The sequence below is a fragment of the Sturnus vulgaris genome, chromosome 2 (assembly GCF_052056855.1).
Source record: "Sturnus vulgaris isolate bStuVul1 chromosome 2, bStuVul1.hap1, whole genome shotgun sequence".
NCBI classification, from domain to species: Eukaryota; Metazoa; Chordata; class Aves; order Passeriformes; family Sturnidae; genus Sturnus; species Sturnus vulgaris.
In genome coordinates this window covers 16,714,121-16,734,427 of record NC_142244.1, presented here as the reverse complement: position 1 = coordinate 16,734,427, position 20,307 = coordinate 16,714,121, and the positions used below count along the sequence as shown (strand labels likewise).

General features: G+C 49.6%; 2 protein-coding genes across 2 annotated transcripts in view; one reads left to right on the top strand and one right to left on the bottom strand.

The window, feature by feature from the left end:
• Positions 1-11,286, top strand: part of IGSF3 (immunoglobulin superfamily member 3) — a 93,196-nt gene extending 81,910 nt beyond the window's left edge. The window contains exons 7-10 of the mRNA XM_014882810.2: positions 1,078-1,488; positions 3,135-3,533; positions 7,171-7,605; positions 8,307-11,286. Of these exons, the coding sequence (XP_014738296.2) occupies positions 1,078-1,488; positions 3,135-3,533; positions 7,171-7,605; positions 8,307-8,557 (1,496 nt within the window). The 3' untranslated portion in view covers positions 8,558-11,286. The remainder of the gene's footprint in view (positions 1-1,077; positions 1,489-3,134; positions 3,534-7,170; positions 7,606-8,306) is intronic.
• A 241-nt stretch (positions 11,287-11,527) lies between these two features.
• Positions 11,528-20,307, bottom strand: ADPRH (ADP-ribosylarginine hydrolase). Its single transcript, XM_014882780.2, has 4 exons — positions 19,954-20,307; positions 18,885-19,228; positions 13,435-13,795; positions 11,528-12,757 (listed from the first exon to the last, which is right to left on the bottom strand). Exons 1-4 carry the CDS (start codon positions 20,295-20,297, stop codon positions 12,370-12,372), a joined length of 1,437 nt encoding a protein of 478 aa, XP_014738266.1. The 5' UTR covers positions 20,298-20,307; the 3' UTR covers positions 11,528-12,369.

The following is a 20,307-nucleotide window of genomic DNA, read 5'->3' as shown; positions in this document are numbered from 1 at the left end:
GGCACAGGTCCCCTGGCAGCCTTCAGTTGTTTGTGCCTGTCGTGCCACACTGTTGTGCCACTTGCATTTGTGCACTCTTCAGGTTTTATTTAAGAGATTTGCAGCTTGTCAGCAGCAAGGCAGCATTCCCCCTTCCGGAGGGGAGCAGCTGTGTGAGAAGTGAAGCAGGGGGGGCCATGGTGGCAGAGATGCTGGGAAGAGTGATGTGTTTGGCTGGGTGGGAGCTGCAGGGCACACCAAGCAGCAGTGTCACAGGAGGGCACCTTGTGTCCTCCCCTGCCAACAGGAATGCCCTGGCTCAGGGCTTGGGTGACCAGCACAGCGTGAGCACATGCTGCAGCAGAGGCTCTGTCTGGTGATTGTACAGGGAGAGATGAATTGGGAATCTATGTGTCTCTCTTTACAGCAACTGGAGCTAATGATTCTGCTGTATCATCCTCAACACCTTGGGACTGCTTAACTACAGCATGGGAACTGCACTTGTGCTTGGGAAGCCAGGAGAGATGATGAGCCTGTGGCTTGTCCTAGGCTGTGCAGTTTGTGGTGGACTTGGAGCCAGATCTCCTGGCTGTGAGAACAGAACTTGATCCCTTCCAGTGTGGTGCTCTTTCTCCTTTTCCAGTTGTGCCTGCACTTCCTTCCCCCCCAGCTATTGCGTGTGTGTGGGATACATCTCATTGAGATGGCTGGCATGTGACATTTAATTCACTTTCTCAGAAGTGGTTTTCTCTGGAACAGGTCAACAGCTCATTGCTTTGAGGGGCAAGTGGCATGATTTCACCATGAGAAAAACAACTGAGTTTGGGTGTAGTCATCTTACTAAATCTGGTGCCTTAGACCATTATGAATTAAAAAGAGTCTTTCCAAGGTCACACTGTGAAACAGCAGCCTCTCTTGCTGAGGGACACAGTGGGAGGATTCAGGAGTAGATAGAGGTTGAAAAGTGAGATTTGGTAGAATATCTAAATGAATGGGACCCAAGCAGGAGGGGACTCTCTGGTCCACCCGAATCCAGTGAGTTTCTTCCCTGTGTTAATGACCCACCTCTCTCCATCCTTCTCCATTCCCCCCTCCCAGTGACCAAGCTGCAGGTGAGCAAGTCGAAGCGGAGCATCACTCTGCTGGAGAACCGGCCCATCCCCCTGAACTGCTCGGTGAAATCCCAGACCAGCCCCGACTCGCACTTCGCCGTGCTGTGGTACGTGCACAAGCCCTCGGACGCTGATGGGAAGCTCATCCTGAAGACCACGCACAGCTCAGCCTTCGAGTACGGCACCTATGCGGAGGAGGAGGGGCTGCGGGGCCGGCTGCAGTTCGAGCGCTCCGCCTCGGGCGGGCTCTTCAGCCTGACGGTGCAGCGGGCAGAGGTGCGGGACAGCGGCAGCTACTACTGCCACGTGGAGGAGTGGCTGCTCAGCCCCAACCACGCCTGGTACAAGCTGGCAGAGGAGGTGTCAGGGCGCACCGAGGTCACCGTCAAGCAGCCAGGTGGGCTCCTCTTGGCTCCTGTGCGTGGCCAGTGAGATTGTCGCTCTGTCCTTGCATCCTCATGCCTGCACATCACTGCGTGGAAGGAGGGTTTTCCCTCCCTTGATGTGGCTCATGTCCGTCTAGGCTGAGCTTGTGTGCCTTCTGTGTCTCCCCATGAAGGTTGTCCATCCCTCATCATCTATAGGGCCACTACATCCAGCCAGGTTTCCATCCAGTCAGGTTTCATTATCCTTGAGAGCATCATGTAGCAAGAGTGTCAACTAGCAGCTTACTGAGAGAGAACCCCTGTGCGCCTGCCTGGGAAAGGATTTTTATGTCTTGCACACAGTTTAAATTTACTCTGTGCCTGTATCCTGGCAGGCACCGGGAGCCTTGTCTCTTTTCCCTTTGCACATGAGATGGGAATAACGTTTAATGAGGTGGGGAACTGGCTGCCAGGAAAGGAGAAATCTGCTCTGTGGGTGGTTTCCCTGGCAGTGGATGACACTGATAAAGGTGAGCTGGTGGAGGAGCTAAATATATCTCCCACACGCTGGGACAAAGGACAAAGGGGAGAGGCAGGGAGGGACTCTCCAGAGCATGGGTACTTCATGAGGAAGCCTGCCTTGTCCTTGCTTGCTCCAGCTGCCTGTGTCTGGAAGATAAAATCCCTCAGGCAGGATGGATGCAGTTGGATATCAGGGCTGGAATAGGGTGCTTAGTGCATTTTTCTCTCTCGGGATTTGGCTGGCTGGACACAAGCTCTGTGGACAAGGGTGCAAGAGGAATTTTGGTTTTGGTCCCCAGTGCAGCTTTGCCTGGTCACACACGCAGGACACAGAGCAGGCCATGGCTTGCTGCCAGTGCCAGCTCCTCGTTTCTATCTGCAAAGTCCCTAGATGGCTGAGGGGTGGTCAGGGACCATTCAGGGGAATTGTGACTGCTCCTTCCATTGCATCACCCACCTCTCTCTGGGAAGTACGGTGCTTGTTGCTTGCTGCAGCAGCCGTACCAGGGAAGTCCAGACTGGCCCTGGAAAGAATTGTGAGGGATTTAGGAGAGTTTAACACGTCATTTCGCATAAAAGAGCTGATTCCAGTCACCCTCCCCTGTATCAATGAAGTTATGGAGCAAAAACCAGGGGCATTCCCACGGCAGCAAAACAGTGCATGTGACTTTGCCCTCTTGCCACTTCTTGTTTTGTAGTGGGGGTTCCCTGTAATCAGTTGTCTGTTCTCCACCTTGCTGTTTTTTTCGTTTTTCCACAACAGAGGGGCTTACTTTCCACAACAGAGGGGTTTGATCAGGATACTGCCTCGTCCTAGGAGTGAGGACGAGGAAAAGAGTGAGGTGTGATCTCCCTTCATTAGGTCTCTGTGCACTTAGGACCTCCCAGGTCCTGCTGAGAGATTGTGGGTTTCCAGTTCCCTGTGCTGTCATTGTTGGTGGCTAGCCTGAGATTTTCACAAGACCCTAAAAAACACATGCCTTATTTTCTTCTCCTCCTCTATTTTTTTTGTCCTTTCCTTTCTCCGTCCTTTTTTCCTCTACTTATTTCTTCCATCACACCCTAGGATTGTGACCATGCAGGAAAGTCTTGTGGGGAGACAAAGGACCCTTGCAGCCCTTGGTCACATTGCATTTCTAATGGGTTTTTCTAATAGATAACCGCCTGCAGGTCAACCAGACCCACAGAAACATCACGGTGCGGGAGAACGAGTGGGTGACCCTGCAGTGCCTGGTGAGCAACAGGACCAGCCCCTCATCCCAGCTGCTGGTGGAGTGGTCCGTGCGGCGGCCGGGCCGTGCCGACAACTCGGTGGTGGCGTGGCTGAGCCGGCAGAGCACTCTGCACTACGGGGAGCCGGCCGAGCTGCGGGGCCGGCTGCACCTGGAGAGCCCGGCCCCGGGGCTCTTCGTGCTCTCCATCCAGAACGCCACCGTGCGCGACAGTGGCGCCTACAGCTGCCGCGTGGAGGAGTGGCTGCTGGACCCCAGCGACCGCTGGTACAAGCGGGCAGAGGAGCTCTCCGGGATCAGCACCCTCACGGTCAAGCAGCCAGGTGAGTGGGGTCTGGTGCCATCTGCCTTGAGCAGCCTCGTGTCCTCTTGGGCAAACACCAGTCAGCATCTGTCTGTCAGCCGCAGTGAGTCCAGGCAGGGCAGGACCACAGGACAGACCATGCTGATCCCTTTTTCCGTGTCTTTTTGATTGCACTCTTGCTATTCTGGAAAGGAAAAAACTAGATGGGCTTGGCATTCTGTCACTGCATCTACTTTTTTTTTTTCAGCACTTCTGGCGGATTAAGTAGGGTAGGCTCCTGATTTTACTCACATTTTGATTGAGAATAGGATGGAAGAAGCTACCTGTGCTTCCCAGGTGTGTGCCCCTTTCATGAGAAGAGGACAGTGGAGGTACACTGCTGAGTCTTACTGAACTTGCTGTCAACCAGCACGCCCAGACCCCTTTCTAGCTACTCCTCTCCCAGTTGTACTTCTGCATGGTGTTACTTGGACCTAGGTGTAAAATCCAGGCATTTCAACTTGTTAAATTCCATTCCATTAATTAAAGTCCAGAGCTCCAGTCTATCTAGATTGCTTTTTAAGGCCTCTTGTCCCTCAAGAGAGTCAGCAGCACCTCCCAGTTTGGTATTGTCAGCAAATTTGCTAATGGTGTATTCAGCTCCTGTATCCAGATCTTTAATAAATATATTGAACAGCACTGGCCCTAAAATTGAACCCTGAGGAACACCACTGGTGATCAGCCAGAAGTAGCCCCAGTGACTGTATCCCTTTGAACTCTGCCTTTCAGCCAGTTCTTTACCCAGTGCACCATGAACCCCCCTCATCCCACAGTTGGAAGGATGCTGTGAGGGACAATACGAAAAGCCTTACTGAAATTGAAAAACTGCATCCACTGCCTTCCCTTCATTCACTGACAGAGCAGGTGACACAAGGATACTAAATATTTAACCAGACTTCCCCTTTGTGAAGCCACGCTGGCTGCATCTGATGACTGCATTGTTCTGTAGTACCCAGGATAATCTTCTCCATATTTTTTCCCGGAACTGATCTAACAGGTCTGTAGTTTCCTGGGTCTTCCCTCATGTCTTTCTTATAAATTGGACTATATACTGGCTAGTTTCCAGCCAAAAATCACTTCCCCAGACACCCAAGGCCTTTGGATGGTGTTCAGGAGGGGTCCTGCAGTAAAACCTGATGAATCCCATCAGGCCTCGTGGACTTGTGGGCACTCAGCTGATCCCTCACAATTTCAGAGTGTGCAGATGGAAAAGTTACTGTTCCTGAACTCATGGTATTCTGACTCACGGGACTGGGCAGCCCAAGGTCTATCAGTATTAGTAAAGACTGAGGTAGAAAAACATGGAATGCCTCTTCTTTTTCTTCATCCCTATTAAATAGGTAACTATCTTCAACAGGTATCAGTTCAACATTTTCTTCAGACACCTTCTTGCTATTTAACAACCTTAGAAAAGTGCTAGCACAACACTGACCAATTTCAACTCTAATTGAGCTTTGACATTTGTGTCTTCTCCCTGCGTATATGAACTACAGCTCTGTAATCTTCCTGCAGAGCCTCGCTTCCAGAGATCATACAATTTCTTTTTCCTCTTGAGCTCCACAAGGAGTTGCTGTTCAGCCAACGTTGCTTGACTTAGGACACAGTGGAGTTGCCTGCTCCAGTGCTCCCAAAAGGTGGCTTGAGGACCGACCAGCACTGATGGACTCCTATACCCTCAAAAGCAGATTCCCAGAGTCTTGCTAAGTTTTGCCTGCTTTAACAACAGATGAGATGCAAAGGCAGTTTACCTTGGAAAATACAGATTCCCTAGTTTTTGAGACATATGACTCAAGATTAAATATCTGTCTTGTAGGATAAATAACAGTACAGTTCACCTTCACTGAGTACTTTCCAGCTTCTAAAGTAACCACTCTGCATGTTCTGCATGCTTCATGCCTGCCCATTCCAGCAAGATGTCAGCCTCATCACTCTGCAGCAGAGCTGGCAAAAGTGTGAGGTTCTGGAAAGACTTTAGTGGTCATTCCTGGCAGAGATTTGTACTATGGAGGAGGAGCATTTTCTGGAAACAGCAGAGCTCTTATCTGCCACGTTCTTGCTTGGGAAGTTTTGCTGGCCAAAGTGGCTTGAGCAGAGACACCTCCCCAGGCAATCCCTGTGCTGTGCTGGGTTGTCACTACAGCTCTCCATCCAGTGAGGTAATTGCCAGCCCTGATGGAGGGGATAATGAACAGCAGGAAAAATCTCTGAGGCTCCTCTTGAATTGCAGAAGAATGTGGAGTGGGAAGAAGAGAGGGAGTTGGGAGTGCACTAATTGAGGATTTTTTTTTTCCCAAAAGTGCTTTGTTGTTGTTGTTGTTGTTTTTGTTTCATAGCAGTCGGTACTTAACAAAATGACTAATCATGCTTGTGACTCATGTCTCATTAGTGAGGATCTCCAGCCTCATCTGTCAGGGCTATAATCAGCAAGGGGGTAAAAACCTCTCAGCACCTACAGACATCAATTCCTCTCTTTCTGCTTAACCTGCTAAAGGCGAGGGAGGCTTTGTGTTAATTTTGACAAGCCATTTCTTTTCCCTCCCTCCTTTTTACCTCAGTAGTCCCCAAAATTTCATGACTTAACTCATTCCTGTTTCTGCTCAGGAGTCTTCTTTGGGAAGATGTGAACTGCAAATACTCATATTGCTTATGGCCTGAAGAGCTCTGGCCTTAATGAAGGTTTTCTTCACAGTACCATTTAAAAAGTGTTGGGCAGGTGCTGTAATGAGAAGCCCACTGGACACAGCGGCCCTGTCACTGATGAGAGCTGAGGGACAGCAGCCCCCTCCTGCAGGGACACCCTGGGTCTGCACAAGGGAGGGCTTGCCCGGCTCTCCTCACTGAAGGGGAAAGTTCCTCTCTTCAGTGAGCTATCGACTTGCCCTTCCTGCTCAGCTTCTGCTTTGGAAAGGGCTTTTTAATCTTTAAATGAAAGCTTAGATCCAGACTGATTGTGATCCCTGGAGTATGGGCTCCCTGGCAAGATGACTAAACCAAATGTTAATTGCTCTTGAAGTCAGCCTTTAATCAACTCATCGTGGGTTCTGGCCACTGTGTCTCAGTTAGGTAAAAGCATCTCTTTAGCCTTGCAACAAGCACTAGAGGAAAAAAATGAGAGGAAGACTTTTGGAGCGTCCTTGCTGCATCAGTATTGAGACCATCTCCATGGAGGAGCGCCTTACCTAAATGACTTTCCAAGCTGCTGGAAATGGTCTTCTTCTCTTCTGTCATAATGATGTTCAATTCCTTTGAGCATTCTCAAAGGAACAAAAAGCAGGCAGTGTAATGCTGTGTGCAGCAGTAGCTGGGGGGAATAGCATATTGCTCCTCAGCACATGCACCAAACCTTGGTATCCTGACACATAGCATGTCTGGATGAGCTGCAACAGCTTTCTCCTCTCGTCCCTTTGGGATGAGAGTGGGCAGGGTAGGTTGAGGCATGTTTGACCCCATGCCAGATGGTGTATGGTGAGGGTTGGCCTCAGAGGTCCCTGTGAGGCTGCATCAAGCTTTGGGTTTTGCTAGGATCATGTCCAGTACCAGAGTCATGACAGTTTGTGTTGAGATAGGATGGTTTTGATGATAGCTCAGCGCTCACCTCTTGATTTTTGTCATGTCAGATCCCACCTTACAGGTGGACACAGCCACCGCCAACCTCACAGTGCAGGAGAAGGAATCCTTCCTGCTGGACTGCAGCATCCTGTCCCGCTCCAGCCCAGAGTCCCACTTTGCAGTGACGTGGTACAGCCTGCGGGCCAAGGAGGCGAGTGACCACGTGGAGGAGGGCGAGGAGGAGGAGGAGGAGGAGAGGGAAGCTGTGCTGAGTGTGGGCCCTGATGCCATCTTCAGCCCCGAGGCCGGTCGCTGGGAGGGCCGCCTGCGCTTCCAGAGGCTCTCGGCAGTGCTTTTCCGGCTGACGGTGCTGCAGGCTGACGGCGCCGACACCGGTAACTACTCGTGCCGAGTGGAGGAGTGGCTGGCGGATCCCAACGGCGTCTGGTACCGGCTGGCCGAGGAGGAGTCGGGGATGGTCGCTGTGCACGTGCAGGATGCAGGTGAGAAGAGGTGATGGCTGCCTGGGGCCATGGCCCTGGTATCCCCTGCATCTTTGGTTCAACCAAGATGGAAAGACCAAGGAGTGAGTGGGACTGGGGCAAGTCTGTGGTGCTGGTACTTTTCCAATCAGCTCTTGCTCTGCCTCGAGTATCCACACTGCACTTTGTTCTGTACTGAGACCCTGGTGTGTCTCAAGCCAGTGGGGATGGACCTTGCCACCCACTGAGATTTAACCCTCCCCTTTGGGGGCAGTTGGATTAGCTCTGCACAAGAGCATAGGCTGCGGCACAAGGGTCTCCTCACATCAACTCTTGAAGCTGTTGCATGGTTTAGAGGCCCCAGAGATAACTGAGGCCATAAGGGTTTTGTGGACCCTTAAGGGACATGGAGATCCTGAGGTGGTGCTGCCTTTGTGTAGCACCACAGAGAGAACAGAAGCTTTGCAAGGCTCCCTGCTTTATAAGATGGTATAAAATCTCCACCAGGGAGGACTCTAACACTCATGAAACTCTTGGGGGGATAAAGCTGAGACATGGCCGGTTACAACTTTCTCCTGTTCTAACACTGTTATTTCTCCCAGAGCTCCACCTCCTGCTTTGACATAGAATAAGGAGCATCTGGTTTTCTATGTTTCTGAGGAAGTTTGCATGCTTCGATTACAGAGAAACCGTGTAACTGACCACCCTGTGTCTCTTTCCAGGCTCCACGCTGCAGTCTGTCATCTGCTCCAATGACGCCCTCTTCTACTTTGTGTTCTTCTACCCCTTCCCCATCTTTGGCATCTTGATCATCACCATCCTCCTGGTGCGGTTCAAGAGCCGAAACTCCAGCAAGAACTCGGAGGGCAAGAATGGTGTTCCTTTGCTGTGGATCAAAGAGCCTCACCTCAACTACTCTCCCACTTGCTTAGAGCCACCAGTCCTCAGCATCCACCCAGGAACCATAGACTAAAGAGGCAGAGACATCTGTAGGGACGCACAGAGGGAGAGCAGCAGAGATACACCGGGAACGCTGAGGAACACAGTGGGATTTGTTGTTCTTGTTTCATTTGTTTCAGTGTCTGTGATCTGACACTGGCTGAGCTCTGCCCAGCCAGCAGGAGCAGAAAGGTCCAAGGCTTCTTCCAGCACCTGTGGGAACATAGCCCCTCACCCCAATGGACAGAGGCACTTGCTGGACATAGCAGATGTTCCTCTCGGACTAATTTGACTCACATCAGTCAGTGAGGCTGTCTTTTGGGCTGTTACTTTTTTATCATTTCTTTTTTGGTCACTCAAAGAACTGTAGACTTTCCCTTCCTTCCACATGGTGTGGAGTTCCCCAGGGGTATTTGGTCCTGGAATGATCTCTTTGGAAGTAAATATATATGTTTTCCAAAATAAGACTGTTTTTCCTTCTCGGACTCAGTGCCACAGTGAAGAAGGTCTTTTCCCAAGGTGCATTGAGCTAGCTCCTCCCTTTTCCAAAACAGACAAAGCCAAGTCTGTCCCCAGAGGGGTTAACTGGGCTGTCTGTCAAGAGGTCTATTTCAAAGACTGGCTGTAGCCTCAGCATATTCTTGCCTCCATCTTACTTGTTTTCTCAGGAGGGAGCAATTCACCTTTTGGGAGTGTTCCCAAGTCTTGGAGAGACTGAATATTGAGTGTGTGCTTGCGGTCAGGACAAAAGCAGTTCAGTTTGTTTCAAGGAACTGAAGTGGGGGAAGGAAGGACACCTGAAAGCCCTGACTGTGTTGTAGCAAAGAGCATCCTTGTACGGTGTCACCACAGTCATGCTCCTCCCTGGTGTGCATGCTTCCATCTCTGATGAGGCAGCTCTCCTCTGTGCCCCAGTCATTTGGGAATGGGAGGCTTAATCCAGTCTCTGAAGACTTCAACATGACCAAAGTAATGACTCCAGGAAGGAGGAAAGGAGAAGATCCACACGTCAGGTTCACAGTCCCTGGATGGTTCAGCCAAGGAGCCCAGTAGCAAACATGCCACGTAGTGAGGACGTGCAGTTAACCACCGTGTGTCACGAGTTTTCCTGTGGCTGCACTGCTCCCCAGAGTGAGCCTGAACAAAGCAAGGAGCCTGCACCACATCAGCACCCTGAGGACTTCCCTGTCTCCTCAGCCAAGAGAAATCCTCCCCTTGCGTGTACGTGCATCTGCCATTTGTTTCTGAGACTTCAGGAAGAGAATTCATTTCTCCATAAGCTCCCCCTCCTGGCAAAGTCACCTGCTCTTGTAAGAGTCGCTGTGGCAGGAAATGCTGTTCTTTCTGTGAAAGATATGGCTCCAGTGAACCAAACCAGGGCTCTGGCCACGTGGGGCACCTGTCCTCCTGCAACCCCTAATGCCAAGAACCCCTGTCCTGTGGAGGAAACCGCCTCCTCCCCTGTAAGTGTTATGTCTGGCGGAAGAAAATGTTTGCCAAAAATGGCCTTTTGTTGTCTTCCTTGATGTCTTCCTGGCAAATCCGGCCATTTCTTCTCTTGCAGCATGGCTGAAGCCAACCGGGGGCGGACAGGTGCAGCTGCAAAACCCCCCCCTGCCTCACATGTGAGAGGTGCCATACCCACAGCCCTTGTCCTCTCCGGAGGGTCGGACTGCTCTTTGGGAGCAGAGGGGACCTCAGCAGATGCTCTGTAGCACTAAGTCAGTTAGACCCTGATGCCTTGACGTTTCAGAGGTGGTGAAGCTTCAGGTAGGAGATCTGCACTGTGAAGCCTCGCTCCTGTGTGGGAGAGGACCCACGTGGCTGCAGATCGTCCCGTGCTAAGGCATTTGAAGTTGGCCACCTCTGCACCTCCACCAGAACAGCACTGGCTTCTTCTTCTGCTGGGAAGCCCCAGTTTCACTAGTCCCTCTGTGAAGTCTGCTTCCTCAAGACGTAACTGCTTACTGAACCCAGCATATGCATCAAATCACACTCCTATATCTGTATGTATCACACACCCGCACACTTGTCTTCCCTTTCTGGCAAAGACGTCTGCAAAAAGAGGAGTGGGATGAGAAGTGAATGGAAATGAAGAATTCGAGGTGCAAACAGCTGCAGCTGCAGACAGTGGGTATTGTTTCCTAACTGTGCTATCTCCTGTACGTACTGCTCCTGGGCAGGAACCACAACTCATTTCAGCTTTAAGGAAGAAGAGAGAATGAATGAAGTCAGCGGGAGCCGTTCTTTCCTGGGAGAGCTCTGCTCTGCACCTGAGCCACACTCCACCAACCTGTCTGCCCCAGAGCAGGGCTCTCCTGGAGGCCTGCCCCATGCCCTGCCCCACTGGGTGGACAGGGTCTCTTTCCAGCCCTGTGGTTCCTGCACAGAGCCCAGGCTTTCCTGGCAAGTGGCTCCCATGGTGGTCCCTGAATGTACCCTGCTGGTGACATTTCTCCATTGCTCTGGCAGTGTGTTGCCCAGTCTCAAACTTCTCTCAGTTTTTATAAGGCAGACTCTTCTGCAATGAGTTTTAACACAAAGCTTTTCAAACCACTCTCTCTGCAGTAACTTTCTGTAACGAACCCAAGAAGAAAGAGAGAGACCCTGTCCATGCATGATGTGGAAAAATCTGTTTGGAATTTTTAAAAAAAGAAAAAGGTGAAAAAAAAACACCCAACAAAAACTTTGTACTATGTTGCACTAAAAAATGTTTTATACAATACACCCAAGAGCTGTAGTAAACTGTGTTGAAATTGTGAATCCTATTGCTGCTGGTTTTTGTCAGATCTGGGCTTTTATATGCCTTTATATGCACTCACAGCATAAAGGTGTGCTGAGGCCCTCCTCTTGGGAACCCTCTCCCTCTGCCCCTACTCCTTGATGCAATAACTTCTCTCCCTACCATTGGTAGCACATCTCTCTCTTGCAGCTTGCAGACACCTGGCACCTCTGATTTCATAGCCCATCCATCCCTCAACCCATGCCATAATAGAATATAACATTTAAGAGAGGCCTGTCAGGTCTTTTTATTGAATGGGATACACTGGGTCTGAAAGTGTTCTGAAAACAGTAAAAGCACTTTGCTGTGTCATAGTCTGGACTTGAAAAAAAACCTTATTTCAGTAGAATTACGTATAGCAAATGTTAAGCAAATTACCTTTAATAACCTTGATGAAAGCAGAATACAGTTCACTACAGAAGCTGATATAAAATGCAACCTGTTAATTCTCATTACCCACTTTTGCCTTAAGTAACAATTTGGTCAGGAGTCTTGAATTCCCACATTCACTGCAATAGGGAAGTAGCATGATGCACTCCTACCTGTATTGCAGAAGTTGTTTGGAATTTGGGTAAAATGCACTGCTCACACAGCTTTAAGGCTGGGTTTGGGGTTTTTTTTCCACATTCACTTGAAACAAAGAATATCCTCTGCTGAAATAATTTTCTAAGAAAGCTCTGTTGTCACCAGACACAGTGGGCTGCTTGTGCCCTGTGCCCCCATTGCAGGGGCAGGATGCTGGTTTAAGGCAGCCTGATTGAGGTTTGCAGCATGACCAGCAGGGCTGCAGTGGGTGCTCCTGCTCCTCTGAAGGACCAGATGATGTGCAGCCGCCCTGCAGCACAGGAGGGATGTCTTGGGGGCCACTGTATGTTCCCATCAAACCACCAGCCCCAAACTAGTGCCAACATGGCCTCTCCACTGAAGCCAACACACAGAGAAAAGGCAGGTCTGGCTCTGGCTTACGTTCACGAGGTTTAATCCAGTGGGTTAGCAAACCGAGCGAGCGAGCACGGGACAGCCGCAGGGTAAGCGTGCCTGAGGGCTGTCCCGCCATCTCCTGCCTAGAGGATGCTGTACAAGCCCTTGGCTACCTTCTCCAGGCGCTCCTTGTACTCCAGGTGGGCGTAGAGGGAGGGGGGCACCCCCTGGAAGCCGTGGATGATGCCCCACCAGCTGGCGGCGATGGCAGCCGTGGAGTCGCTGTCGCCGCCGTGGAAGAAGGCGCGGTGAGCCAGCTCCGTCCACGAGTCCCCCGCGCCCAGCAGCGCGTCGTAGGCGATCATGGGCGCGTCGTGCCCGCTGCCGCCGCCCCAGCCGCTGTAGCTCAGGGACGCGTAGAACGAGTCTCTCTCTTCCACGCCGTACTTGGAGGGGAACTTGGGCGGCGAGACCCCGTCCGAGATGCCTCTCTCCTCCAGGTATTTTTTCCACTGCTCTTCGAAGTAATACCTGCGAACAGGATGGGATGGAGCGGCTGTGAGTTGTCCCAGGGCAGCGGCACACAGCTGAGACCCACGCAGGCACCAGCAGAAAATGCGCCGCGTCAAGAGCCCGGAGCCAGAGCTCGGCAAAATGGCAGGCGGCCCCCGTTTGTCAAAACTAGGGACGTGATTTACAGTAAGAGGCACAAGGACATGTTTCAGTGAGTTAGATTTCCCCTCCCTCCAGCCACATGAGAGAAGGCAGCCCAGCACCTGCAGGATTCAAAGGCTCAGAGTGAGAACTGAGTCATCCTCACAAATTCAGAGCAGCTCCACCTCTATGTGAGCCCCTGCACACAGAGGGGCAGTGAATAGGCAGTCGATTTGATTATAACTTTCAAACTGAGCTCAGCCCTAAGGTTGATGCTGTCCCCCAGCCCCGCTTGCCACCTTTCGTAAAAGCACAGTTGCATGAGATGACAAGTCTACCTACTTCATACTGGTCCCAAAAAATCACATTTTTTGCATGACGCAAACACAACCTGCCTTTTTTTTCCCCCCACGTCAAGCTATTCTGAATTGGTTTCATCCTATGGCAGGTGTGTGCTGCCCTAGGAGTTTACCATCATGGGATAAGTGAAACTGTAGTATGAGCCCTGTCATACAAGGGCTTTAAGAAATGGCGGTGCGGGGAGCACAGCTCACCATTGCTCCATGTTCTCCTTCACGAAGAAGCCAGCCTCCTGCACGTAGGCTTTTGCCCGTGGCAGCACCTCCATCAGCCCCTTCCCCCAGGCCTCGGGGGGCACGCTGTTCACTGCATAAGCCGCGAAGAGGGCTGAGGCCAGGGCCCCCAGGTAGCCGGTGGGGTGGTGGTGGGTCATGCGGCCGCTCTCGATGCTGACTTGGAGCAGGGTGTCCAGCTGGGCGGGGCGGAAGAAGCGCAGCCCGATGCACATGGCGCGCATGGCGGCCCCGCAGCCTCCCGCCCGCGGGCTGAACGGGATCCGCCAGCCGTTCGGCCGCCCCGCATCCAGCTTCATGGTGCTTTCCAGGGACATGGAACCTGGAGACAGGAGCCACACAGCCCCACAGGAGAAACAAACATCAGCAGCAGGAGACAGCTTGGGAACGGGGAAAGACAGGCAAGGCAGTGGGGAAGAAAGCATCGCTTTGCATAAGGGATTTGAGCTTCCTTTTAAACACGTAAGTTGTCTGCTCACATACATATCCTAACTTAAACTGCTGAAGCATCATCCTGTGTCCTCCCCAGCAGATGTGATAATTTTTCTTTGTGAAAATAATTAAAAGGTCAAGGGAGTAGGAAACACTCCACTGCTCATTTACTGACATGGTTTATATTTACATTTTGTGTTACCCATAGAACATATATACTAGTAGATATATAGACATATACGTAGATATCTCTCTCTGTGTAAACAGAAAGGTTTGTAGGATCTCTGAAACAAGTCGAGTCTAGGTAACTGCTTTTTCACAGGATTTCTAAAGGCAGAGACTCAGCTCTGAATCCTCAGGTATTTTTCCCACTGCCTCACTAATAGAAAATGTACTGACAGAAAATGTTTTCCAGCTCTCCCTTGCTGCAGTTTAAGTTTGTCAGAAAGCCTTGAGTGTAGCACCTCTCACCTCAACACAGTCTGCATAACTGGCTTTGCTGTACTCCTCTTCCATAAGCTGAAGAGCAGTGGTCCTAGGTGAGACCAAAGGTTTGTCCAGCTCACTAGTTCATCTCCAAACATTGCCACTAAAGGGTAACTACAGAAAGACTATAAGAAATGAGGCAAGCCCACCTCCATCTTTTTTATATTTCTGCTATTTACTTTTAGAAGAAATTACTCTGCTTCTTCCAGTGCTGTTTCTTCAGACTAACGCTTGTTCATCCAACATATTCATAGGACAAAGAAAACACCCAAATTTCAGAGCCACCAGCCAGCTTCCCCAGTCAAGACAGTGAAATATTTTGAGAGCTAAGCCCAAATGCTTGTGTGTAAAGAAGAAACAGGTTTGGGACATGGAATTATCTTTGATTCTCTTCTAGCTTGCTTTTTTCTCCTAGCCTTCTCTTCTGGCCCAATCTGAAGTATTTCTTTTCCAGCAGGGACATAAATCAAGGCAGGTTTCAAGCAGCTTCATTTAAGTTTAAATGTGTTGGACAATGGCAAAGGTGGACTCAACAGACCAACCCCAGTGTGCTCAGTCCTCAGTCCTCTCTCAGGGTAACATCAGCAGCTGGCTGTTACCACACCCCCAAAACTAGACTGTTGCTCCTACACTTTCTTCCCTCACTGGGACAGGTAGCTGATGAACTTGAAAGTGAGGTGCTCTGCTACTTTGGAAGTCAAACTAAATAGAGTAGCAAGGAAGAAGCCTGCTCAAGCAATTTCACCTTACTTTGGTGCAGTTCAGTCACCATGATCTGTGACCTTGCTAATCAGAGCCAGGCACTGCACTAAGTCCTCTGCCAAACTCTCGGCTTCTGCACTTACATGTACATGTTTGGCAGTAGAGTTTGGTCTATGACAGCCTGTTCTGCCTACATTTACAGCACTCTTGTAACTGAAATGTCTCCAAATCCATGCACAGCTTTATGAGTGGCTTCTGGACATGTGCTAAAAATAACTTACAGCTGGCCACTGCCAGGAATAATGTCACATGTTGGGACAAGTGTCTTTAGCTCTACTGTGACCGGTCACCATCAGCCTCTAACTGAAGTGCCTGTGAGTTTGCTTTTAGGATGTCTCAGTGTGGGAACATGTTCAGGCCTCTAAATTTCATGTAGTTTACTAATTCAGTGCTGGCTGTCGTGTATCAAAATTGTTAAGAGGGATATCAGCATAATTTCCAACCTCATTATGACTAACAGCAAATTGAGGCATTTTTCTAAAAATCTCACCATACTAGGCATTGTACTCAATGACCTGTAACAGGACATTAAAATGAACCTGTCAAACAGAGCCACATTTTTAAAAAGCTGTACCAACTACTCTATTTGTATATTCTGGTAAAAGACAACTTATTCCAGGAAAGCAAGGGGGAGGAGAGAGAGCACAGGGAGCTTAAAATCAAAATCTGCATAACAAAAGCCAAGTTTACTCTTGCTGAAACTTTGAGAAAAAAACATTTCTTCAGGACATGTCTTGGCAGGTTGAGACCACACACCTCAGTCCTTGATAAAAAGTGAGATTGCTCTTGCACTACTTGTAGCTAAAATAAAAAGGAAGACGACAAAGCTTTAAATGGAAAGAGACTGGTTATTGTGCAATACAATCTGCTTTAAGCCTGTGCCTATTATTTTAGGAGATTACTACTGATAACTTGCAAGTGGAAAAAGTTGTGTAAAACAAAGCAGTGTATGACAGCTAAGACTCCTACAGTTTATGAAGTATTACAAGTACTATCCCTCACACTTTTAAACAGTTAAAATATTAAAAAATTGGAAAGCCAGTTTAGGAAGACGAAGCTGGAATCACATCAGGTTTTTTTTTAAAAAAAACGGGTTTTAAAAAATCTGTAGGGAGTTTTTTAATTAGGAAATTGTTTTGGAAATCTTTCACATCTTGGTTAGGAATCCTTTGTACTAACAACAAGAAATTAAAAGTAACCAAAGCATGGTACTGGTCCAAGGAAAGAAGAAATACAAGGAAAAGGCAGTGTGTGAATTAGGGCAACCTGAAAAAGTTTCAAAACAGTTGGACTCAATTTTTGGGATAAGTTTTCATTCCACTTACCCAAACTCTTCAAGAGCATAGACAGTAACAGTTGTTTGGGGTTGTTCAGTACATATAAAAAATGGTAAGTTAAACAAACCACACAGTGGTAAGTAATTCCAAAGGGAGAGGACTAGGACCAAAAGACAGTTTTGAAGCAGAAGGTTTCCTGGAAAAGTGCTGTAGTTGTACCATTAAAAAAGAAGCATGTCTACGCTTGTGTTGCTTAATTCATTGGCTTCCTAATCTGCAAGAACAATGAATATGGGGCTGTGGCACATCACAAATAGCAATAGTGGATGTAGGGATTACCTTGTCACTGAATTACTACCCTCAGAGTTCTCTCCTGGGGCTGTGTCCCTCAGGGACCCTGCTGTGGCTGTCCTGTGACTCAGAACGTTGTGGGAATCCCTTTGTTACTGCAGCTTTGGGTTTTCAGGTCTGGGCTCCCTCCTGTGAGCCATCAATGTGACTTTCCCTCACTGTTCTAAGGAAATCTCTTCTGTGTTGGGCAAAAGTTCCAACAGCAACTTTCCACTCTCAGCCTTCAGGGCTGCAGTTCCCTGGTGAGTACTTGGGCCAGAACAGCACCACCGTGGGTTATGTTCTCAGTCAAAATACATTTATTCTGAACTGCCAAAAGAAGTTATTGGCATGCAGCTTTTATCATTAGGATTTATCAAAATGGCATGGAGATTCTAGACTGCAGACAGCTTTTCAGGGTATGGATTAGGTATTCCCTTCAGGGGGAATTAAAGTGTTAAGGGTTAGGATTTAAACTCTCAGAGCTGAATGCCTTTCCTGTAGCTGCAGCAGAAGCAATTATGATTGTAAGATGTTAAATTGTCTTTGGATCCACTAAACAACATGTATTTCTTTATTTACCTAGATAATCTGACCTTTCCTTGTCACTCCTCTTAATGTCCAGACCAGGTTTGCTTTCAAATTCTTCACTTCCAAATGAGAACTTCTGAGCATATTGAAGGTCAGTTTAGTCACAGAAGGAAGGCAGTAAGTCCCCTATTATCTAAAGATATTATTTACTAATATTTAAATTTTAGGTTCTTCTCCTTTTCAGCTTAGGTTTTAGTCACCAAGATTAGAGAGCGAAAATCCATCCAGGTGCTGTCTCACTGCCAGCTGTGGTTATCCCATCTTGGCTGGGGGAACTAAACTATGTTGCTTCACCAAAACTGCAGTGAATCTCTTGGAAGTCTGGTCTGCCAACTTCGGCTGTCCTGACAAGCATCATAACCCCTTCCTAAATATTGTATTAATTAGGCCACTCCAACAACTGGGAATATGGGTGTTAAAAGAAGACTGATAATTTAGTTCTTTACACAAGGATAGGAACCCACTGTGGAAAGGTAAGCAGAATAAATTTCCTGTTCAAGTTTCCAACCTGGTTTATTTTGGAAATGCACAGCTCCAATACACTATGCTCAGTGGCAAGATTTGGCCTTTCCCATGTTTAATGTCAAGACAGAACACTCTTGACATAGTCTGGCCACTCCAAATAAGCATGTCTAAGAATACATACAATTTCACTGTATAAACTTTGCACAGGACTGCTGAATTTGAGTGTTTCCTGGATACTTCACGCTTCCTGTGCTGGTCAAATTAGAGGCCCAGCCTAAGCAGCTCCAATTTAAATGTAATCCCAAGCATCCAGAAGAGCCTGGGCCATGAGCACAGTGACAGATGGAATCCTCGGGGAAGAGCTGGGTCAGGAGGGCCGGGTGAACTAGGAACCACAGGGATGTGTTGTGCATGTCTTGGCATGTGACACAAACTCAGCACCACTGTGTCTATGCAGACAAAAGAGAGATGATGCAAGTACAGGGTTCAGAAAAGAAGACTGTGGTCTGACTGTGCTGTGGCAGAAAGCAGGCATACAGAGCTAGCCACAAGCAGACTTAGGGTTTAATAAGTGTAATTATGCCAAGCAAGGATTTTTGTGCCTTTAAATATATTTTACATGTAATTTGTTGTGTTTATGATAAGAAGTTCTGTATTCTCTGTTTAAAAGTGTTGCTTTAACACAGCATCTCAGGGTGTGCATTACAGTCATTGAATGTGCATTTTTTATCCACTGAATGTAGGAATCCCAAGTGCAAAAGTCATCACCCTTCCCAAGCCCGAGGCTAGGCCTCAAACACACCCATAAGAATGTTTTATAAATGTGGGCAAAACAGTATCTTTTTCATCTAGTTCAGAGAAGCCCAAACCACTTCAGCTTGCCTTATTCTGTTCTCTTTAGCTCATCCTGAAACTGGCACTAAGTGCGGGACACTTTTGCCTTTGTGTGAAATGCAGTTAACGTTCTAAACAGCCAAAAGAAGAGCCGGAGCCAGCCCAAACTCCAAGCTGCAGGAGACACACGAGCAACAGCACAGCTCTACCCAGACAGTGCCATGGAGGGGTTACCTGGAGCTCTTCCCTCCATGTCATTCATGCACTCCTTGTAGTTCCTTGCAAGCAGAGAGTAGAGATGTGGTAGGCTTGGGTTTTTCCCGGCAGCTACTAGGGCTTCGGCCGTGGCCAAGTGCATCACGGTATCATCGCTGACTCTCCAGCCTTGGATGCTGAAGTTGCCCAGTCCTCCCATCTCTGCCAGCTCCTTGTGGATGACTGGGCCACTCAGCTGGAACTCCCATTTGCCATTGTTAAATCCCAGCGTGTCACCAACTGCACTCAGCACTATGGATGCCACATAGTTTTCCACCTCCTTAGGAAACATTTTGCGTCCGACTACTTCAATGTAAAAGACACTAAGAAAAAAAAAGAGAGAAGGAAAAGGAGAATTACATCTTTCTCAGTTCAGTATGGGCTTGTCCTGCTAAGCTCCAGCAGGCTGGATACCCTGCCTGGCACGCAAGTCTCACCCACAGGATGCATTTTTTCACAGCAGGTGTACCCTGTGCACCTGCTTACTGTGGGTAAGTGTGTGGCAGCTCGTGGGCAGCCCAGCCCTGGGCCAGGGGCACCTGGAGATGTCTTGCTGGGATGCTGGCAGCAGCCCAGCATAATGCTGCACATCATACCCGGCTCAAAAACCAAAAACCAAGAGCAGAACTGCTGAACCATGTGCAGCATATGTGACCACAACCATGTTCTCTGCCTTTCTGAATGCATAAGCAAGCTCAGATCAGCACCCAGCGGCTTCTGTACCCTGGGGTAAAGCGAGGCTGACCCTCGGGGGTACAAAAGTACAAAAGAACGAGGTAACGTGTGGCTGACCTGACAGCTTGGGCAGGGCCAGGCAATGGCGCTGACGCTCGGCCCCGCTCCTCGGGCAGGCTACAACAGCGGCTGCTCACACAGGCAGCGCTCCCACCCCGCGGGTACCTCAGCCATGAAATACCAACCACGCCCTCCCACAAAAACCCTCCCCAGCTCAGGGCTTGCTTCTCCTTTTCGCTTGTGAGAAGCGGAAGCGGCGAAGCCCCCCCCGAGCCGGGGCCCCGCGGCCGCTGCGGGCCCCGCGGGAACTTACACAGCGAGCCCCGCGACCGCCGCCAGCCCGGCCACCACTTCCAGCAGACTTCCAGGAGCCCAGGGGAACCTGCCCCGGGCCATGGGGCGCGGCTCGGCCTCCGCAGCCCTTGGTCCGGCCTGTTCAGCGCATCCCGGGCCGCTCCCCTCGGCCCGTCCCCCCGCGGCCTCCCGGGGCGGTGTCAGCGGGCACGGCTCCTCCTTGGCAGCCTCCCGGGCTCTCTCTGGCAGCTTCCCGAGCCCTCCTTGTCGCCCCCCTGGGCTCTCTGTGGCAGCCCCCCGAGCCGTCCTTGGCAGCCCCCCGGGCCCGGCTCGGCGCAGGAGGAGAGGCTGGCTGGCTTTCATTTTCGGGGCT

Bases quoted from the DNA above. Each gene is read 5' to 3' on its own strand.
- ADPRH (XM_014882780.2), bottom strand. From the start codon at position 20,297: ATGAAAGCCAGCCAGCCTCTCCTCCTGCGCCGAGCCGGGCCCGGGGGG. The intron at 13,796-18,884 runs GTAACCCCTCCA...TCCTGTCTCCAG, and splicing joins CATGGAGGGAAGAGCTCCAG to GTTCCATGTCCCTGGAAAGC. The intron at 12,758-13,434 runs GTGAGCTGTGCT...TCCTGTTCGCAG, and splicing joins AAGGAGAACATGGAGCAATG to GTATTACTTCGAAGAGCAGT.